General features: G+C 35.8%; 5 protein-coding genes across 5 annotated transcripts; 2 read left to right on the forward strand and 3 right to left on the reverse strand.

Annotated features, from left to right (window-relative positions):
• Positions 1–1744: 1744 nt before the first annotated feature.
• On the forward strand, positions 1745–4521 carry LOC17888742 (protein trichome birefringence-like 34). Its single transcript, XM_006294244.2, has 5 exons — positions 1745–2125; positions 2812–2989; positions 3281–3477; positions 3572–3730; positions 4068–4521. The coding sequence occupies exons 1-5, from the start codon at positions 1782–1784 to the stop codon at positions 4426–4428; spliced, it is 1239 nt and encodes a 412-aa protein (XP_006294306.1). The 5' UTR covers positions 1745–1781; the 3' UTR covers positions 4429–4521.
• A 6873-nt stretch (positions 4522–11394) lies between these two features.
• Positions 11395–14547, forward strand: LOC17889711 (protein DETOXIFICATION 44, chloroplastic). Its single transcript, XM_023785042.1, has 13 exons — positions 11395–11704; positions 11788–11897; positions 11996–12148; positions 12335–12459; positions 12566–12701; positions 12913–13009; positions 13123–13223; positions 13324–13487; positions 13632–13703; positions 13785–13901; positions 13981–14076; positions 14163–14284; positions 14362–14547. The coding sequence occupies exons 1-13, from the start codon at positions 11475–11477 to the stop codon at positions 14420–14422; spliced, it is 1584 nt and encodes a 527-aa protein (XP_023640810.1). The 5' UTR covers positions 11395–11474; the 3' UTR covers positions 14423–14547.
• On the reverse strand, positions 14498–15990 carry LOC17889544 (dehydration-responsive element-binding protein 2E). The gene has a single exon (XM_006295322.2). The coding sequence runs from the start codon at positions 15363–15365 to the stop codon at positions 14577–14579; it is 789 nt and encodes a 262-aa protein (XP_006295384.1). The 5' UTR covers positions 15366–15990; the 3' UTR covers positions 14498–14576.
• Positions 15991–16833: 843 nt separating this feature from the next.
• LOC17890069 (PRA1 family protein B4) lies at positions 16834–17917 on the reverse strand. The gene has a single exon (XM_006293450.2). The coding sequence runs from the start codon at positions 17778–17780 to the stop codon at positions 17118–17120; it is 663 nt and encodes a 220-aa protein (XP_006293512.1). The 5' UTR covers positions 17781–17917; the 3' UTR covers positions 16834–17117.
• A 967-nt stretch (positions 17918–18884) lies between these two features.
• LOC17888423 (WEB family protein At2g38370) lies at positions 18885–21131 on the reverse strand. The gene is made up of 2 exons (XM_006293911.2): positions 20869–21131; positions 18885–20433 (listed from the first exon to the last, which is right to left on the reverse strand). Exons 1-2 carry the CDS (start codon positions 21061–21063, stop codon positions 19024–19026), a joined length of 1605 nt encoding a protein of 534 aa, XP_006293973.2. The 5' UTR covers positions 21064–21131; the 3' UTR covers positions 18885–19023.
• Between the last annotated feature and the right edge of the window lie 466 nt (positions 21132–21597).

Below are 21597 nucleotides of genomic sequence, written 5' to 3' on the forward strand. Positions count from 1 at the left end.
TGGTACTTAATTGATCAACACAAGTATTGAAGAATCCTGGTTTTATCCTCTAATTTTCAAGAAATCTGTTTTACGTTTATCTCTCGAAAACAAAATGTTGAAGCCGATGCTTTAGCAAACCTTGTATTAAAGAACTCTGTACTTCCCTTTGTTTAATGAAAGTAACGAAGTGCCGTTTTGATCAAAAAAAAAAGAATTGATCAATCTTTTTCTTTTCCGTTGTATATACATCATCTAGAAGGTTCAAGACCAACACAAGTATTGAAGAATTGTTTTAGCATCTTTCCAAGTAGTAATTTCTGAGAATTTTTTTCTTTCAATATATTCGAAAGCATGCAATAATATGTTTTATATATACAGTATATATACGTAAAAGATAATACTGTAAGTCCTTTTTGTAATGTTTTGAGTCAATACATTGTAAATTTACGTTTAGAATAATCGAACCATCGATAATGGGCTTATAGCATTCGTCTCTATGCCCAATTGGATCCGGTCGTTTAATATGATCGCTATTACACGCACGACGCGTTTCTCCTTTTTTCTTTTACGCCACACACTAATATAACGTTCGGACGATTTTTTTGATTCGTAAATACCTTTAATCTTTTTTGGCAAGGTACTAAAGAGTCTAAAGTAATGGTCAGTTATATAATATTTAATTTTAATTTATTTGGGGGGAAGGAAGCAACGCAAATGAAATTATGAGGTAACTTGAAGACAACGAATAGTATAAATGTGGAAACGTCAACAACTTAACCTTACGTTTTACATATTATATTATTTGACCATCTCTCTAACCGTATTGTTTGTATTATGAGAACAAAAGCTAGCAAGCACTCTAAAACTGTTGTACGAAAACACCCCTTTGGCCACACCCTTTCTCACTTCTCAGATGATTTATGAAGAACGCCAGGGGGTATTTTCGGTAAAACCCAATTTAATTTGATAGTCGCCTTCGCTTGCAAACCAAGGGAGATGCGAAACCACCACACCAAAGAAAGTACAGTCTTAGTAGTTTTGTCTTACCCACTAGTAGGCCACTACTTCTGTTCGATCAAAAGTTTTATCCAAAACTATCTATGAAGTTCGTTGACGATACATCATACATATATGATATATGGCATTAGGGTGCACAAGTCACACAACGCTGGTCGAACTTAGGAGCCAACAGAGCACTTGAGTCGAGACATGCATTACACACGGCTACAATACAAGAGTTCTCTTTGGAGCTAGGTCCTATCTAGAAACATATAAACACACAATCTAAAATTCCAATATATGTTAAGACTTAGGATATACATATACCCTATAATGTAACAGGGGAGATTACGGTCATGGCTTCCTTCTTCGAAAGTCAGCTTCCAATTTTATCTCATAGAGACTTGCTTAACTCTATTTCTTAGAGTCCTTTCCCGACTCTAACTTCAAGTCATGAGCTCATTTCCACCTCTCCAAATCAAGCCTTCAATATTTTTGTCTTGAAAAAGTTTGCTTTCCTCTCTAATCAAATTGAAAAGATTATTATTATTTTCTGCAAGTGGGCATTGCTTGGCAAACTATCAACAGAAAATTAAGTATTATATCAAGAAAATGGTTCAGATGTATATAAAGGCATACATTATTCATAGACAGCTACTGAAATTTGATTGGCCACCAAACTAGACGAAAATAAACTTCAAGAAGGCTGGAGTTAAAAGGCAAGTCAGAGAAAGACACATCAATATAACTCAAAACAAAACATCACAACAACAACAACAACAATAACAAACACATAACTAATGGCAAAGCGACAACTGTTGATGCTGGGAATTAGGGCTAGCTTTCACACTATCGCCGCCGTACTTGTGGCCGGAGTAATATTCACCGCCATGTTTTTGTCCCGACACGGCCGTGTGCCAACGGAGTACACTCAAAGCCACGGTGTTTCGGACCGTGGGGGAGATAGTGGGAGGGAGTGTAATTTGTTTGAAGGGAAATGGGTATTTGATAATGAGTCATACCCTCTTTACAAAGAAGAAGATTGCAAGTTCATGTCTGACCAGTTGGCTTGTGAGAAGTTTGGGAGAAAAGATTTGAGTTACAAATTCTGGAGGTGGCAACCTCACACATGCAATCTCCCCAGGTTTTTATTTCCTTCTTTGTTGTTTTCACTTCCCATTTTACATCTTCTAATTTTTTCTTCATTTATGACAAGTAGTATTAAACATATTGCATTATATGTCTCCACTAATTATACACTTTTCAGTTAATTTTCCAAGAAGAATTGTTGTTTATTAATTTAGCAAAAAGAATCTGACATAAGTCACTAATTAACTTCTCCTAGCATTCTTAACTTTCTCTAAATGTGTATGTGTATCGCATTTTTACTTTTTTTTTGGGTCAGGATGTATGATTTGTACATAATTAACGGTTGTATTTTTTTTTTGTGTTTTTTTTTGGCTAAGGGTTGTAATTATTCTGTACATAAATGTTGGAATAGTTTCATAATTAACTAATTGAGACATTTGGTTGTAGCAACAAGTCTTTTTGCCATAGTTCTATATTAGTCAAATTAATGAGAATTAGCTATATATAGACTAATAGACCATATATATGAAGATGATTTCTTCTCTTCTTTTTTTTGGTAGAATAATTTCTCCTTTTTTTGTAATGTCATTTGTATTATTCAGAAAAACAAAAGTTAATTTACATCTGGTTGGGACTAAGTTGGGGCCTTATTGTTTATACTTTAAAAGAATTAATTTTTCTAAGACAATATATTAGGGTAACCAATATATTGTTATTCTTGAAATCCTTAAATGTAAAAAGGTTCAATGGGACGAAGTTGCTGGAGGGGCTAAGAAATAAGAGGATGGTGTACGTAGGAGACTCTTTAAACAGAGGCCAATGGGTATCAATGGTGTGTATGGTTAGTTCGGTCATTACAAACCCAAAGGCCATGTATATGCACAACAATGGCTCTAACCTCATCACCTTCAAATCTCTCGTAAGTCCTCCGAAAAATCCACTCACAATTAATTATTGGTTTGTAAAATTGGCTACATGACTAATGGTGACTGGTGAGGAACTGAGGATACATGCAAGCAAGCTGCACGCGTTTAGTGAATTCGTTCAAATCCACACTTTTAAATTCTATTTTGAAGAAAATTTTGAATATCTCTAAAAATGCTTTAGTTTCTATATTCTTTTCATTAGATCAATATTCATTCTCTAGTATAATGTCTAAACGTGACCTCCAAATAACATGAGCTCGATCTTTGTGGATAAAAATACTCAGGAATACAATGCGACAATAGACTTCTATTGGGCTCCTTTACTAGTGGAATCCAACTCGGATGACCCGACTAACCATAGATTACCGGAGCGGATAGTTCGGATCCAATCAATAGAGAGACATGCAAGGCATTGGACCGAATCTGATATTATCGTCTTCAACTCTTATTTATGGTGGAGACGACCTCATATCAAGTCATTGTAAGTTTCTTTTTACTTATATATAGTTAAACTCAATTATATATTCTCAATATGAAATTAATGGGTAAATATATTATGTAAATGTATAAATAAGGTGGGGGTCGTTTGAGAAGTTAGATGGAATATACAAGGAAGTGGGGATGGTGAGGGTTTATGAGATGGCTTTGCAAACTCTTTCTCAGTGGTTGGAGGTTCACGTTAACCCCAATCGTACCAAACTTTTCTTCATGTCCATGTCTCCCACCCATGAAAGGTACCTTTCTCTAACTCTTTTTTCGATATCCATGATATTGCTTTTCCATTTTCTTTCCCCCCCTCGTATATATACTTATATAGATGCGTATCTCCATCAATATTCTTTAACTTTTTTTGGTAATTAAGTTATTTCTCTTAATGTATCAGTTGGTTTTTAGAGTGGGAGTGGAATTTTCTCTAGTTGATCTTTGTTTCATGTTCGATACGAATATAATTAAAAGGCCCTTTTGTGTTTTCCACGTTTTTTTTTAAATTACACTATTGTTATATAATGAGGGTGTTATTTGGTTTCTTATGAAAGATAACAAGTAAAATAACTACATTACAATATGTAGGGCTGAAGAATGGGGAGGAAAGCTTAACGAGAACTGTTATGGAGAAACTAGGCAAATAGATAAAGAAGGATATAGTGGAAAAGGGTCGGATCCAAAGATGATGAGAGTCTTAGAAAATGTGCTTGAGGGGCTAAAAAGTCGAGGATTGAACATGCAGATGATAAACATTACGCAATTATCAGAGTATCGAAAAGAAGGTCATCCTTCGATCTACAGAAAGCAATGGGACGTACCATCGAAGGATAATGAAAACGTGAATCCAAATAGTAACTCAGACTGTATACATTGGTGTTTGCCTGGAGTTCCTGATGTTTGGAATGAACTCCTTTATGCTTATATTGTTGATCATCCTTCTAGTTAACAGCTACACTTACTTCTTTTCTTTTCCTACGTATTCCACTTCAATTGTACAGTTGATTTGCTACCATCATTTGATCAAATGTTTGCTATGAAATATTGTATTCTTCTCTGATCAAATAAACTTAATCTTGGAAGATTACCCAAAGATGTGTATTAAATTAACCATAATCATAACCTTTTCCCGCCTTTTGTTAAGAACTTAGGATTGTCAAGTATAGTATAATTGGAATCCATTTTTGGGTCAATTGGGCCATAATTAATTAGGCTTTGAAAGTATTCTTTGGTGTAAATGTTAATTAGGCTTTGAAATTTCAAGAAAAAATCCATCAATCATAGATATGCTAGTTAGTATGCATTTTTTGTTTTACTCGATGTAGTTTTAAAACATTTTATCTCTAATACTTGCAAAATTTGTAATATTCTATAATCTACACATAGATTACATAACATCACTGAGTTTTTATATAATATCCTCAAATGTGTTTTTATATAAATCTACACATATATTACATAGCCTCAAATGTGTTTTTATATAATATCACTGAGTTTATCATTGCATGTTAAGAATCATGCTTGTGAGTTGTAATTGGGACTAGGATATATATATCCAGCTTCACTGCTATTGGATTGTTAATCACAAGTATACTGGGCTTCAAGCACTAACACTTGCGTAAAGATGTTGTTAACATTAAACCAAACTCTACCAGTACTCTATCTTATATATATGTAGTAAAATAATGGTGTAACAAATCATACCGTAGAGTAAAGAAACATATGCATGAAAAGCTGTGTGTATTAAATTCTGTGTCACGAAGTAGAAGGCGGAGAAACTGGTGAAGTTGGCAGGTCCGTCTGATACAGAAATCATAAAGCCGCCCTGAAGTGACGCTCCAATTATTGTTTTGATTTTTTCCTCAGAATTTTTCTCCATTATTATTATTTTTCTCAACTCTCATTTTTCGAATTACTTAAAAATAAATAAATCATACTCTGTTTTGGATTTTTCGAAGAATCTCGTTCTTGCTTCATATTACATTTATTTTATATTTTTTTTTACTGATATAAATTGGCAATAGACCCCCCATTGATTGAGGACTGTGTGGGTGATGACCATTTTAACGAAAAGCTGATCGAATGAGGTTGAGTTTTGTCAGAATGAATGTCTTTGCATAAAAGTTTTCAACCCAATTTTAATACTTTTGAATGTGTATAATTGGTTCTTTTTATATGGAGTCTTCCTACTACTCTGATTCTTGTGAATCTTGGCTAGTATAAGATTATCATGTGTGTGTGAGTGTGTTTCGAATACAACCTGATTACAAGTTAACAACATTTCCGATACCTTGTTTGCAAAGACTATTCGGTAAAAAAAAAAAAAAAAAGAGAAGAAGAATGTTTTTTACGGTTTTATTTAGAGTAACTGTATGCTTCAAGTCCCTAGTAAAGAAGAGCCTAGTGTACCATCAAGTTTTATATAGTATGTCCCAAAGCCAAATATTTAGAAAGCCGTGTTCATAAATTCTATGTCACACCTTAAGAGAGCACAACTGTGTAGAGATGGCAGAAGATAGAGACTAAAGAATTCCATGTGTATTAATAGCAAAAATAACCACTCCAACTTAGATTCGTTCATCTTCTTCTTCATTCATGAATTTATCTAGATTTTAAAGTCTTTTGTAATTATATATATAACATTTATTTAACAGGCTACTGATTGAGAGCTGTTGCCTATGATAATGACCTAACGAAAAGCTGACCCAAAATTGAATTGAATAATGTCAGGTTGAATGTTTTGTAAAATTCTCAGCCAGTAAAAGATATGTAGATATCTAAATTGATTATTCATGTGTGTGTTTTTGTTTTCTTTTCTTTGGAAGTTCTCTCTGGCACACTTGGAAGCTATAGATACATGGATCATTCATCTCTGATCCCTTTCTTTTTCTCTAAAATAAGTTTGATAAGTTAATGAACTGATTTTAACACTTTACTAAATGTGAAACTATTTGGTTATATATATGGAACCTATGAATTCATTTCTCAATGGTTTAGGTGGCCAAACCCTTCTTTTAGGAAGAAATCATAAAACAATTTCAAATTGAGATGAAAGTGAAGTATATGGGATGGACTATTGAAAGCATTGACCACACCGCATGATGTGAGAGATTGATGTGAATATGGTAACTAATAACACCCAGACTCACTTTTTCATATGAGAAAAAATTGTTTCTTAAAAATTTGCTGTTCATCAAGTGCTCAGATTCGCTATAGGGGGAACATCATCATTATTTGAAAAGAATCAATACAACCTCTCCTTTTCTTGTTTTTTTTTTTTCCTTTTTTAGAGTTAAAATTCTGTAATAACCATAAACCATTCAAACTTTTGGCATGCAATACAAAAACATTTCAATTTTGGATAATTTCTTTGTAAATACAATCAAGACTTACCCAACTATATAAAAATATTTACTTACATCTAACACAGTGCTACTAATAATACTTCTTATAAATCGAATCTGATCATCTTTTCCAATCTGACTTGTTTCATTATACATTTTTACAGAAAATTGTAGTGGAAAAACAAAGTTATCTATTTACAGTTTCTTTCTCTTCTTTTGCTAAAGGTCTATTACAGTTATAAATATATTTACAAGTTCAGAATATTATACTAGAAAATATTAATTAAAAGAAATTTAAAATGAAAACAATGTTCAGTATAGTCATTTCGAAAGTTAGCTCTTTCGACAAAATCATTATAAATTAGGCCATTTTGTAAGTTAGTTCTTTTCTCGACAAGAGCCATTATAACTTAGGTAATTTTGTATTTTAGCTGGAGAATAAACATTTTTTCTTTCTCTTTGCTTAAATCCTACAGTAGAAAACACATATATACGCACCCTACAAATTTTGTTAAATTATAATTTCTCAGTATATATAGTTTACTTAATTATATTAACCACAACACACAAGAAGAATGAAAAAGTAAATGTTTAACAAGGACCATTAGAGATAAACAAGACTTTAAAATGTTTTTTTACAGTCTTCTTATCAATTATTATATATTTTTTGAAACCAAGTGAATACATAATTTTACTTAACGAGTAACGACCGTAGTCGGCAGGAAGAGGAATGCATGAAAAAAGATAACAAACGACAAATCTAGAAAAGGTAAAGTCACATAAGTCTTGACATTCTCATTAACTTAATCATTTTTTTATTTGTAAACACATATGGAAAACACAATTCACCGCTTACCAGAATTTACCTATTTTGGCAACAAATTGTACCTCTCTGATCTTTTATATTCCACTTAAAAATTAATTAATCACTCTTATAAAATAATAATCTAAGATCTTTTCGCAATTTCCTTTTTTTTTAATAGTGTGTCTAAAACCAAAGAATGCGTATCAAAAATACTAATATTCTATACTTTTTCTAATCCACGATAAAAGAAAGGAAAGTATATAATATACAAAGGATCTCGTCAAATAATGCGAAGGCCTTCGAATATTTTGAATGTTGAACCAATGGATTTAATATTCTGCGGTATCCAAATATAATATTTATAATCTAATCACACAGTAATACAATATAAGATTTAATAAGTATAACTATTTTATACTTAAAAGTTTGGAATAAAATAATAGCATATAATAATAGATGCATGATGCATCTATAGTTTTTATTAACATAGGTATAATGTATTTGAATTAAGCAAGTCTCCTTAATTTCTGTGAGCCAAAAGACCTGAGAAGAAGAAAATAAAGTCTAACGATCTTTTACAGGATCCAATAAATCACATATGGACTATATAGTATCAATACTTTACACACTAATAAAAGCTAAACTTAACATAACAAAAAGATTCAACTAACTACTAAAAATTATTCACAGGAAAAATGTATTTAGTTTATAGAATATACTACAAAGTAATAATTTCACGTATATCAAAGAGGAGATGACGTGTGATCCTTCGAACCTGAGTTTCGTCGTTTGTCTATAAATAAGACCTCTCTTCTCCTCCTTCTTCCTCACTTCCATCACCACTTAGCTTCATCAGTACTCTCTATGCTCTCTAATCGTTTTTTTTTCTTTTTCTAAAGTCACACAAACCCCAAAAAAAAAAAAAAGGAAGTAGAGAAGAATCTGTAAAGCTCAGGAGGGATAGCGCCATGATGATCACTATTCACATAATCAATATGATGATTATATTTGGCGCTATCCATCCTGAGTTTCATTGGCTCTTCTTACTACAAATGCATAAGCCAAAGCCGAAAACGCCTAAAAACCACTTTGTAACCAATTCATTTTTAGTTCTTTCCATATATATAGGCATCAAAATTTTGTTTGAACTTAGAAAATAGTCTCATCCTTTGTCTTTCTCTCCGGTGAAGGCAGCCACCGCCGGGTAGGTACTTTCATCTGTATCCTATTTAGCTAGTGATCAGACTTATTAGTGTTGTTATAATTATACCGTTTTGGTAAACAAAGTAGTTAATCAATGTCGGTCCAAACTTTATAAACCAATTATTTTGGAAAAAGGTGAAAACGCCACTATTTTTAACATTAAAGCAGTCACATCCATCAGAGATGCTACTATATATAATGACCAAAGTTGCAATATCATATAATTTCATTTTCTTCGAGATTTGTTTTAGGATTTTTACTTGTATATGCCTGTGGTTGGGGTCAGGGTAAGTGGGGAACAGATATGCTCTGCATGAAGCACGTGGACCAACATGCACATACACAGTTACCATTTATTTTTCTTTATAGGTTCATTTTTCATTTCTTTTCAGTATCTTTTAGAGTTTATATCTTCTTCTTGGTAATTTTGTTTTGGCCGCATACAATCCTTTTTTTTTTCTTTTTTTTTCTTCGCATACAATCTTTCTAATTGGTGAATCTTCTTCCACGTTTTCACTCCCTTCTTCACATATACGTGCATACCGTAAAAAAAGAAAAAAAGAAAACGTGCATACCGTTACCGTAATAAACTGCTATTGCACGAATAGAGTGGATAATATATTCAAAATACAGATCGAATTATTCACAGGTAAGTAGAAACACTTTTCAGTTTTTTACATAAAATGTATGTTTGTTTCTCTACTAATTTAGAGCTCTATATATATATATGTATAAACTTAGCTTGTTTGTTTGAATCTATATAATGACTAATTGGTTTGTATTTTTTCCACTTCACAAAAGAATAAGAGGAAAACAAACGAATCTATGAAACTGTAATTATTATTGCGCTGAAAGAGACGAGTTATTTGATTTTAGAAAAGGAGAAAAAAAAAACACTGTTCAATTGCTTAGTTACTCTTATACTAAAGGGCGACGAATCACAAAATAATGATGTGTGGGTTGCAATGAATTTTCGTTGTGACAATCATTATGCTGCCAAGTGCCTAGGTATAACGTTGTATTGAATTATGGAGAATACAGCCATTTACAATGGATTTTAGTGGCATACTGTTTTTTTTTTCTGCCCATGCCACTACTAGACTAGACATGTCGTCTATTTGAAGAATTGGGACTGATGCACCAACCAATGAATCTAGATTACCGAATTTACGAAAATCTCACAAAGTGCATTATTGATATGATAAACAACAACAACAAAAAAAGGAGCTATATAACAACGTTTATGAGAGAAATACACTTTTTATTAAGGAGTTGGTTGTCAACACTATAATCAATCACTATTAATTTGGCACTATAGTAGGAATGGAATTTTTATTTTTTTAATGAAATTTCTATACTGTAATATAATGGTTACGTAAGACACTTAAGTAAATATATTTCAATTTAACAGAAAATAATATAAACATAAACTTTACTATTTTATAGTTTGGTGTTTACGCTATTGCTGTTATATATATCAATATCGAGGGTCAGAAATGTGTGGTTATTTTGGATATTATACATTGTTGACCAAAAACAAATATGTTTTAATTGAATTTCACTTGATTTGTTGTCTCCGATCCAATCATTCGTCATTACGATTTTTATGTTAATGTGCCGATGCTGTTACTGTATAATAACGTGCATAATCAGGTATTAGAAAAACAAACGAAGAAGTCAAAAGATAGAGAGATATACATATAGGTCCTCTACAATTTAAGAAGAAGATGAGAGAGGCCATTATATAAGTATTGTTCAGTATATTTTGCTGGGACCGTAAGTCATGTGAGGCTGCTTGCTTAGCTGATGCTGCACGGCGTCGCAACTCTCTTCTCTATTCATTAACTTTCTTTTACTTAACGCTCCAAGTTACGATGTGTATTATTTTTATAAAAGCCTGACTTCAATATATACTACTACACTATGCTCTTTACTACTCGTGTAAGTACTACTCCTTCTACAACCAACTCTGCTCAGTCGTAAACCACGTTCTTTATCTTTCAATACTATATGAGATATTCAAGTGTATCACATTTGGGAAGAGACTACCTGAGAACTATGAAAATGCATGGCTGTTTCACTCTCCCCTGTCCCCACACCAACCGAAACTACTATAATAAACTCCAAATTGCATTGGTTCTGTTTTTTTTTTTCTTTAATACTAGTGAAATATGTATTGTGTGTTTGAAATTCTCCTTCTTTCTCCATTTCTCCATCTTTTTCCTTCTTTGCCATTTTGAGTTTTCACCACCATTTTTATACACAATAGGAATTTGTAGCTTTTGAGTTGAAAACCCTAGGTTGAGACATATATAGTATTGTGTCTTCGACAAGGTTCAAAACAAAAACGATTTGTAATGATACAAAGTGTTACTTTGAATTAATTTTGCAGCCAAACCACCTTTGTAAAATACAAAATCACGCCTCATTACATTCAAACTAGGGGGAAAAGAACGAGATACGTTAAAAGCCCACTAAAAAGCCCATGAAAGGTCCAGGCACCACAAGGTTATAGTTCAGTTAACACAACCGACCGTTTAATCAGTTAGTAAGAAGAAGATAGATAAAAAGAGAGTGAAACATGTGGCTCTCTTTCTTCTTCCTCCTCCGCCGAGATTTTTTCTCCGTCCCTCTCTCTCCGCAATGGCGGCGGTTGCGACCTCCTTCTGTTTCTCTCCTCTCCGATCTCCCTCAGTTTCAAAACTTCACAATCTATCTAAGATCACTACTCCATCGATTCGACGATCAATCGTCTGTAAATCTTCGCCTCGCGATGAATCTCCCGCCGTCGCCGCTTCTTCTCGCCGACCGGAGAACCAGCAGAATCTAGTGGAATCTCCTAAACCGGATCCTGATCATAAACCGGATCCTGGGTTCGTCCTCAACCTAATGCTCTTCTTCTGTATTCTTTTGGTTCCTAAATTTTCTGAGTGATCATTTACTTTATTGGGTTTAGGATTGGTAAAATTGGAATGGAGATTATGTCAATTGCATTACCAGCTGCATTAGCTTTAGCTGCTGATCCTATTACATCTCTTGTCGACACTGCGTTCGTTGGCCATATTGGTAAAATGTTTTACATTTCTCTTTGTTTTGTTTCAATTCTCACATTTTTCCAAAAATATTTACATTTTTGACCGTTACATCTATGTGTAATGTTACAGGTTCTGCAGAACTAGCTGCTGTAGGAGTTTCAGTTTCTGTATTCAATTTGGTGTCGAAGCTCTTCAATGTTCCTTTGTTAAATGTCACTACTTCGTTTGTTGCGGAGGAGCAAGCCATTGCTGATAAAGATGATGATGGTTCTAGGGAAACTGGTAGTTTATTTTTTCTTTCCTTCGAAGCTTTAATGACAGTTGTGTTACTGCCTTGTTCAGAGATTGTTTCTTACTTTGAATCTGTTGTTTAATTTTGGTGTTAAGGTAAGAACAAGGCAGTTGTGTTACTGCCTTGTTCAGAGATTGTTTCTTACTTTGAATCTGTTGTTTAATTTTGGTGTTAAGGTAAGAAGAAAGTGCTGCCTTCTGTTTCAACATCCTTACTTCTTGCTGCTGGAGTTGGCATTGCAGAGGCGATTGCGCTCTCGCTTGGGTCTGATTTCTTGATGGACGTCATGGCTATACCTTTTGTAATGTCTTAAGCTTCTCTTGGATCGCGTGTTGAACTTATTTTAATAGAAGCTGTTATATTTGATGTTTCATATAACTGATCTCTCTCGATTTGTAAATTTTCAGGATTCACCAATGCGGATACCAGCAGAGCAGTTCCTCAGACTTAGAGCGTATGGTGCACCGCCAATTGTAGTTGCATTGGCTGCGCAAGGAGCTTTTCGTGGTTTCAAGGACACTACAACACCTCTATATGCCGTTGGCAAGTATTGCACAATAACCTCTTTTTCTTCTTGTACTTATGCACGAATGAATCTGCGGAAATAGGAGTATGGCCAACATTTTGTCAAAAAGCTCATCTTCCATTTTTTGTTATTTGAATGTACTCAGAGAACTGGTTACGCATTAGCAGTTCAGCATATATAAAAATTGCAATACATGTTTCTGATATGGTAAAATCTCTGGATCAACAGTTGCGGGGAATGTGCTTAATGCGATATTGGATCCAATACTGATATTTGTCCTTGGTTTTGGTATCTCTGGTGCTGCGGCTGCTACTGTGATTTCTGAGTACGTCCAAAAATGTGGTAAACTTTTGATACTAATAGACTCGTTTTCTAATAAGCATATTTATCTTAACTTGTGGCTTCTTATTTTCTTCTCACTTGTTACTGTTTCTTCAGATACTTGATTGCGTTTATTCTTCTGTGGAAGTTGAATGAGAATGTGGTTTTGCTTTCTCCTCAAATCAAAGTGGGAAGAGCCAACCAGTACCTCAAATCAGGTATCTCTTCAAACTTTTCGAATTTTAAATTTTTTTCATAGAAACGCAAAAATGCTATTTGCTAATTGCTACTATATGAAATGTATTAATTCATGCTTAGGTGGGCTTCTGATTGGTAGAACTGTGGCACTGCTTGTACCGTTTACATTGGCTACTTCCTTAGCAGCTCAAAATGGACCTACTCAAATGGCTGGCCATCAAATCGTTTTGGAAATCTGGTTGGCTGTCTCTTTACTCACCGATGCTTTAGCTATCGCTGCACAGGTCTATTATCTTTTAGCTACTCAAGTTCAAAAATAGATCATTTCGAGCAAATTGTTACTGCAAAAAGGATCCCACTTAATATGATCAAGATTAAGTTTCGTGGACAGTTTTTTTCACTTTTGTAGTTATGTTCTGTATTTTCAGAGTCTTCTTGCAACCACTTTCTCTCAAGGAGAATACAAACAAGCCCGGGAAGTTCTATTCGGAGTCCTTCAGGTGCAATTCAGTAGCATCCTTTCGTTTATATTCTACTTTATAAATTGCGCTTTACATTTACAATTGCAATCTTTTAAACAGGTAGGTTTAGCAACTGGAACTGGTTTGGCTGCTTTATTGTTCATCACATTCGAGCCATTTTCAAGTTTATTCACAACGGATTCAGAGGTTCTAAAGATTGCTTTGTCAGGGACCTTGGTAAGATCTTATCTTATAATCCCTGAAGAGCTTGGAAGGGTAGTCTCAGACAATATCTAAATACTGTTGTATGATGCAGTTTGTGGCTGGATCTCAACCAGTAAATGCTCTAGCGTTTGTTTTGGATGGGCTCTATTATGGTGTCTCTGACTTTGGATTTGCCGCTTACTCTATGGTCTCTCTTTCTTTTTTCATCAGTTGGTGGTTTAATTCCTCTTTTGTTTACATGGAATCAGTTGATAAATTCTCGTTTTGAAACAGGTGATTGTCGGATTCATATCTTCCTTGTTCATGCTTGTGGCTGCACCAACATTTGGCCTTGCGGGAATCTGGACAGGTTTGTTCCTCTTCATGGCGTTGCGACTGGTTGCCGGAGCCTGGAGGTAAACTATTAAAAGACCATTTTAATTTTAAACACGTCAAAACTACTTTCCTCTAAGGATGTTACGTCATGTTTCAGATTGGGGACAAGAACAGGTCCATGGAAAATGCTGTGGTCTACCCCAGAGAAGCCAGAATGAAACGGATCGATCCTGATCCTGATCCTGATCCTGATCCTGTTTCTGCGTCAACATTTTTGTGGTATGATGCATGACTCTTAAGATAACGAAAACGGAATGAACTAATAGTACATAGTCTTACAGTATATCAATGCAGCATAAAAAAAAACCCTAGCTAGAACCTAAAAAATTCTAGATACGAATCGGATCCACCTCCCTGATAATAACTGGGGCCTTCAGGTTCATTGTACAGCAATCCGCTATCCAATTCGAATCGATCGAAGCTGTAATCTTCCTCTGCTTTCACTGCTGGGTTATTGTAAGCCATTGTTTCCACTATCTTGGTATCAGTAGGATCAAGGTTTTCAATCTTGTCTTGGCCAAGCTCTATATGGTTGTCATAGAGTAAATAATCCTTCCCATCTTTCGTTTCAATCATGCCATCACGGGCTTCAGATACGTTGTCAGGTTCAAACCAATAGCTTCCAGAACTTCCCGCCTCATCTTTCTTCTTCATTTCTCCACCCGGCTCATTTTCTAGAAGACCCTCCGGGAAATTTAGCCTGGCGTAGCGTCCATACATGACACTAGCAGCTCTGTCGTAAGCCAAGGCGGCTTCAGCAGCAGTAGCGAACGTTCCAAGCCAAAGCCGTTTGCTACGGGTCGAGTTTGCACCACGGTGGCTCACTGGCTCACGAATCTCAGCAACCCATTTCCCCCAAACCCTTTGTCGAACACCTCTAAACCGACAAACCGGATTCTCTGGTCCGCCTTTACCTCTCATACAACCTTTCTTCGAACCTTTTGCTTGCACCCTGCGAACCCTCTCCAACCCTTCCCCGTCCTCCTCCTTCCCCCATCTCTGTAACGTTGCTTCAACTGGCTCAACCGCTCTTCTTCTTCTTCTCGAGGATCCTACAGAAGCAGAGGAGCTCTGTTTTGATCCATTATCTTCTTTGTCCATCGCAGACACACAAAAATATGGGAAAACGAGCAAAAGACAAAACAAAAGAATAAAGTTGGGTCTGAATAGATTGGCCTAGTATTCACCATTTAGCATAAGAGACGTCAGAAATTAAGGAAAGGTGAGAACACTTATCTAGATACCCCTCTGAGAACACGCGTGGTGCAGACGACAATTAAATGTACGTCCAAGCGACACGTGGCGATCCCTAGTTTAGGTAATTCTGGTATGCGACGTCATCAAATATCCTTTTCTGATTATTTTTCGGATTAAAGAGATTTCTTTGCGACTAAGACTATGAATTTTTAATATTCGTAATTAATAGTGTGAAGAAATACTGAAATAATCTTGGGTAACAATCCACCTCAAATTGAAATATTATTTTTTCCAGGGTTTTTGGCTTACGGTGCAAGCTACCAATTTGACATCTTCTTCATACTTTAATTTATTTCTGACAATCGTGTTCCTTTTCACACCAATGTTCTGAAACTATACGATTAGTAAACTAGTTAAGAAAGTTCTGCTAGACAAGAATAGCGAGCTTGCACAATGGTTACTGAAGAAATTTTTCGAATTCGTTTACTCGTTTAGCTCAAAAAAAAAAAACAAATTGCAAGGCACTGGCATTGTTGACAAAATCATAGTATACGGAGATACTTGTTTCCGAGGTCAATGCAACTTTCAATCTTATTTTGTTTTTGGTAATACATTTCTTGGCAACTATTGTGTGATTCACTAATTTTTCTATTGTTGGAAGATGTCAAATTGGTGGCTTCATACTCTAATAAGCCACAACCCTAAAAAAGAAAGAATTTCGTGGAAGATGGATGGATTGTTACCCAAAAGTATAAATTTTAGGTATGAAACAAATCATTTTTAAACAGAAAGATTCTTTAAAAGGTTTTGGCTTTAATTTTGTAACTTGTAAGAAGCCACCAATTTGATATCTTCCACTTGTTTCTTTCTTCCTAAAAGACCTTTTTTTTTCCTCGACTCAAACATTAAGAATCGCATAATCTTTGCCCATCGATGATATTTGCAGTCATTGGCATCAAGATTTTGACACTGTGCCTTTGCCGAACTGGCCTCTATGAAAAGTAAAATGAGCTTTTTTACTGGGCCGGACTCAAGAACGAAACCCAACATCAACAGAGCTGGCTCATCGTATCTACTCCGACCCGAAAACTGTCTGTTAGTCGATTTCAAGTCAAGTGCGTATGCGTTGCGTTGGTACTTTGGTAGCCAACAACACTGTGGACAATGCTCTGCTGCTACTGGCATTGAATCTAGAAATTTCTTTTCTTTGAAAAACCTTTCCATTAATATCATATCAGATCTTGCCACACAATGTATTTAAACTTGATTCTTTCGATTGTATACATGCAAGTATGCAACGTAGTTATAATAACAAATAAAAGAATATGGCTACGAGATCCAATAAGCAGATGGAACATTGAATTTGAACATGAAAACAAATATCCAATTACTTCAAATACAAAGACTTGTAAACGCTAAAGATTAACACAATGTGGTAAAATTTCTTCAAATCAAAATCATTCAAAGATATATATATATTTCAGCTATAGCTATTTTGCCCATGAACAAGAACCAAAAATTAGGCCAGATCCACAAATTATTGTTTCCAGATTAAAAATCCTAAGTATGGAATGGACTCAACAAACGAATCATATATGAAGATTTAAAAAAAAAAAAAAAAAAATCCAGATCAAGGACTGATAGATCGGAGTCACTTTACACGCGAGCAGCAATGACAGCAGGCGCGGCGGATGAGGCGGCGCCACCGAGGAATGAGAGGAATCCGGTAGCAGCTGGCTCTTGTTCATCGAGGAAAAGATCTTCGGGAGCTCTAAAAGCACCGTGAGCACAGATCAAAGCAACACCAACCATCATAGCCGAAACAAGAACAGATCCAACATCGGTGAGGAAAATCACAAAGATACTGAACAAGATCAAACACCCCAACGTCTCACGATCGGAGAACGTACGGCCGAAGACGACGATCGGCTGATCAGTGGGACGGAACAGGTAGAGGAACAGCCAGGAAGCGAGGAGACAGAGGAGGAAGACGAGGGAGAAAGGATGAGTCACGAGCGAGAACCCGACGATCGCGGTAGCGACGGTGAGGTAATTAACCTTGAAATACGAGTAATTCTTACGGATCCGAACAGCTGCGTCGGAGATCGACTCAGGTTTGGATAATGCGGAACGATCCGCGAGCTCAGCCCAAGGACGACGCTTAGAGAGTCCGTTTTTAACGGTATCGGTGATCTGATTGACGAAGTTGCGAAACGCCGGGGTAGCGATCGGTGGTTGGGATTCGACGGAGGAAGGAGCGGCGGATGGAACAGTTTGGGGATTTGAGATAGGGAGAACTGGTGGTGCTGTGGACGCCATTGGAGATTCAAGTTTGGTAGATCTGTGAGAGAAAGAGAAGAATTAGGGTTGAAGGAATTGAAGATTTGGGGAAGAGATTAATAAATAAAGAGGGAAGCTAAAGAGATTTGTTTATATATGGGGTGAGAAAATTGTTGACCTTCCTCTTTCTTTCGTTGCTACGGCTCACCGACAATAAACGTGACTATTTTACTCTCTTTTTTTCTTTAGTCTTTTCCTTTTTTTCTTTTGGGTTTCCTATTATTATTATGAAAATTCGATTTAGTTATGATCTATATTTAAGTTAAATCTCGTGTTTTAGAAGATACTTAAATGTTAAAGAGTTCAATATTTTTCCAAATTCTCAAAAGTAAAAAAACTTTGTTGTCAACAAAAAATAAAGTAATTAAAATACTAAAATATTTTGTTTTATTTTAGCATTCAATATAGTTTTTAGAGTTTATGTAGCTATATTTAACTCTTTTTAAGTACTATAGTATGTATATCTTGGTGGAAAAAAAAAGTACTAGTATATCTTTTTGTGGATTAATTGTGTGTTTAATAAATGGTAACATTAAGATACACAAATGAAGAACTTTACACTACTTCTTCAAGTGTTTACTTTAGCTGTTTGATGAGGCCACTTTTTGATTTCATGAAAATCATGAGATGTCAACAATGGTTTTATGCCTTGAGGAGGTGTCAGAGAGTTCTTTGATGTATTTGACAGTATCAGTTCATTACCCTTTTAGTAGTAGTGACTCCATATGCCGAAGGCAAATACAATTTCATGGTCTCGGTAATTTGTGAAATTCGTGTCACATGTGATGTGAAAATATGTTTAGAGTTGCAAGTGTCAATGCTATCATATGCATGTGGCTCCTGCTGCAGTCTGCAGCTATACACATTTCCAACAATTCACTAAAGCACCAAAAAATCATATTGTTAGAAAAAGATTTTTAGCTCGTCTGATCAAGAGTCAAGACTACCTTTTGAGCCTTTGAGAGAGAGATTTGGTTTAGTACTCAACTGATTGTTCTATGTCTCTTATATAAGCTCTCAGGATACAAAAGAAACTTTTGTAATAGAAGGTCAATGGCTGAAAATTTCCACACATCTTCTCTGTTAAGGCTAATATGGTCGTAGTTGGATTAGATATCTGAGATTAGCATTAAAATAAACACTTGATACACTTTTTTCCCTTACACTATTGGTTCACTTACCAAGACAGAAACGATAAGTCAAAAAACACTGAATCATTCTATCACCTCAAGTTCAAAGCAATCTTTTTCTTCTTCTTCTTATTCTTGCTCTCTTTGTTTAACAACACAGAGATCTTAGCAAATCCGAAACTCTTTCTCTTTCGAGTCGCCGATTTTTTCCCATTCTCTTTCCCTTCACTCCTCTTGCTTACAGTTTTATCACTACTGCTATTCTTTGCCAGCATCTGACCCAACGACATTTTCTTTCTCTCGCTAGCAACATTCATATCTGAATCCTCTGCAAGAAGTAGCTTCTTGCTGAGTATTTGCCCGATTGACATTGTTGGCTTCAAGACAGGAACTGAAGATGATGAGGACCCTTCGAAAGCATCATATGTCAGATTCAGACCGTTTACATCCATCAGACGCGTTGCTTCTCTTTTGCTCTTGAACTTGGAAGTGTTGTTCACCGAAGAAGACAATCTTCTCCTCTGTCCATTCTCTGACCGCCAGTTTCGTAGCGCCTCTTCTGCTTCGATCTTTGAAGTATTTGCAGCATCAACTCTCTCCACAGCTTCCTCCAATGCCCTCTTGCTGGTTTCAATTTCTTGAGCTGCTTCGTCTACTTTCTTCAGAACATCCGACTTTGAAACATTCGCTTCTTCAACTCTCGACATTGCATCTTCCACTCGTTTCCTCCCCTCTTCCTCTGCATCTCTAGCACTACGAGCAAGCACAGCATACTCTTCAGAAGAGATAGTCACAGCTTCGGCTTTATCAGTGTTTTTACTTCCAGTAACAGCCTCAATCTCTGCGATTGCCACCGCCTCAGCAGCTCTGGCCGCTTCCTTCATCTTTCTTGCAGCCACCAACCTTATCTTAGCTGTTCTAATCTTGTCTCTTGTGCATTCAATCTCAGCCATTGCTTTCACAACTTCAGACTGTGCATTCTCTCCTGTTATCTTGACCTCTTGAGCTTCACGGCTCAGTCTTTGAACCTCATTCAACATTACTAACGCATTATTCTCAAGATCTTTCTCGCCGGTTTCACCATCCTTTGCAAATCCTACTCTAACTTCTTCTTCCTCTAAAGAAATCACCTTCAACGATTTCTCCATAAGCCTCTCGCGTGTCTTCTCAAGTGCAGCCCTCTCCTCATTCAGTTTCTTCTTCAACTGCTCCACAGATTCTCGTATACTAGCAATCTTGCACAAATTCATTTTTGCCTGATTTAAATCCTTCAGTACTAGACCTGCTGGCTTGCTATGACCGTGAACTTCTTCTCTCAATGTATCCTCCTCACAAGCTTCACTCCTCTGCTCCAGCTTGGAGCTGAGCTTTACAACAGTGGCTTTAGTCGCCTCAAGCTCCTTCAACACCTCAAGTGTTTCGCTTTCTTTCAGAACCAGATCGTTCTGTAGCTCAGCAGCTTGTGCAATGAGTTCAATGATATCAACTTCTTCCACATTTTCCTGCCACCAATATCAGAAAGACAGAGACTTTACCTTACAAATCCTAAATTGCAACAAGTTTGATACTTCTAACTATGATACAGAACACACAGACTTCACCAATGTGATGAATTTGAGCAACTACTTCCCTTAAAATCAGGTTGCAAAAATTTAGGAAATGAACAATTCCTTATAATGTACTCATCAATATTGCTAAACATGAAAGGGAAAACAAGTATCATCATTATCTTCATGATAATGTCGGTTTAAAGACATGAACCAATCATTAAACATCAATTTCTAAATCTGATGATATCATTTTGTCGATTCAAATAACCAGCAATGTCAAGCACGCTTAATCAACAAACAACAGTAAAAACCTTTAAAATCACATTTTGCAGATAAAATTCAAAGAATAGACTTGTGCAAGTGAGGGAGATAGAGAAAGAGAGAAACCTGTGAAGCTTCTGGGACTTTATTAGTAGGTCTCCAGAAACCGAAACCGCCGAATCGAGAGGCTGCTTCTCTCACAGACTCAAACGGCGCTGAAGTGTCGATCTCTGCTCGGCCATTGTGGGTGCCCGAGAGATCAGAGTCAGGGTTCAAACTCACCGGCTCAATCACAGTGTCTCGTTCTGGGGATTCGGCCATAGAGAAAGCTAAAGACGAAAGAGAAGCAGAAGAGGAGAGTGAAGTGGAAGAGAGAGAAACGAGGATGGAACCAAAAAAAGTCTTTGGTGGGGTGTTTTGTAAAAATTGAAACTAGTTCAATAAAGACGTGTCGGAACACACGCCATGGTCGTCTCGCCTCGTGTACAGTGTTGTAAAGCCATCAATCCGTATCCGTTTCTTCTTTTTAAAATTTTAAATTTGACATTAGCAAAAAATTCGCGTGTCACTGATGACACTATTCTCTAAACTGCTAATTAACACCATCTTAACTTTTTGATTATGATCAACAATTTTTGTAAGCTTATGTGTCTGATTTAAAAGGATATTTAAATTATAAACAAAACAAATGATCAATTTATTAATTGGCTAAGCAAGTCCTTGTTAACAATATAGCACATGAGATGAGACGGTGACGAGTTCCGAGTAAAACAAACTTGGTAAGAATATATCAGATTTGTCATCGTTTAGGTGAGAAAAAATAAGAGTCTTGATAATAACGTTTGCCCGACACAC

The sequence above is a fragment of the Capsella rubella genome, unplaced genomic scaffold (assembly GCF_000375325.1).
Source record: "Capsella rubella cultivar Monte Gargano unplaced genomic scaffold, Caprub1_0 scaffold_4, whole genome shotgun sequence".
Taxonomy (NCBI): domain Eukaryota; kingdom Viridiplantae; phylum Streptophyta; class Magnoliopsida; order Brassicales; family Brassicaceae; genus Capsella; species Capsella rubella.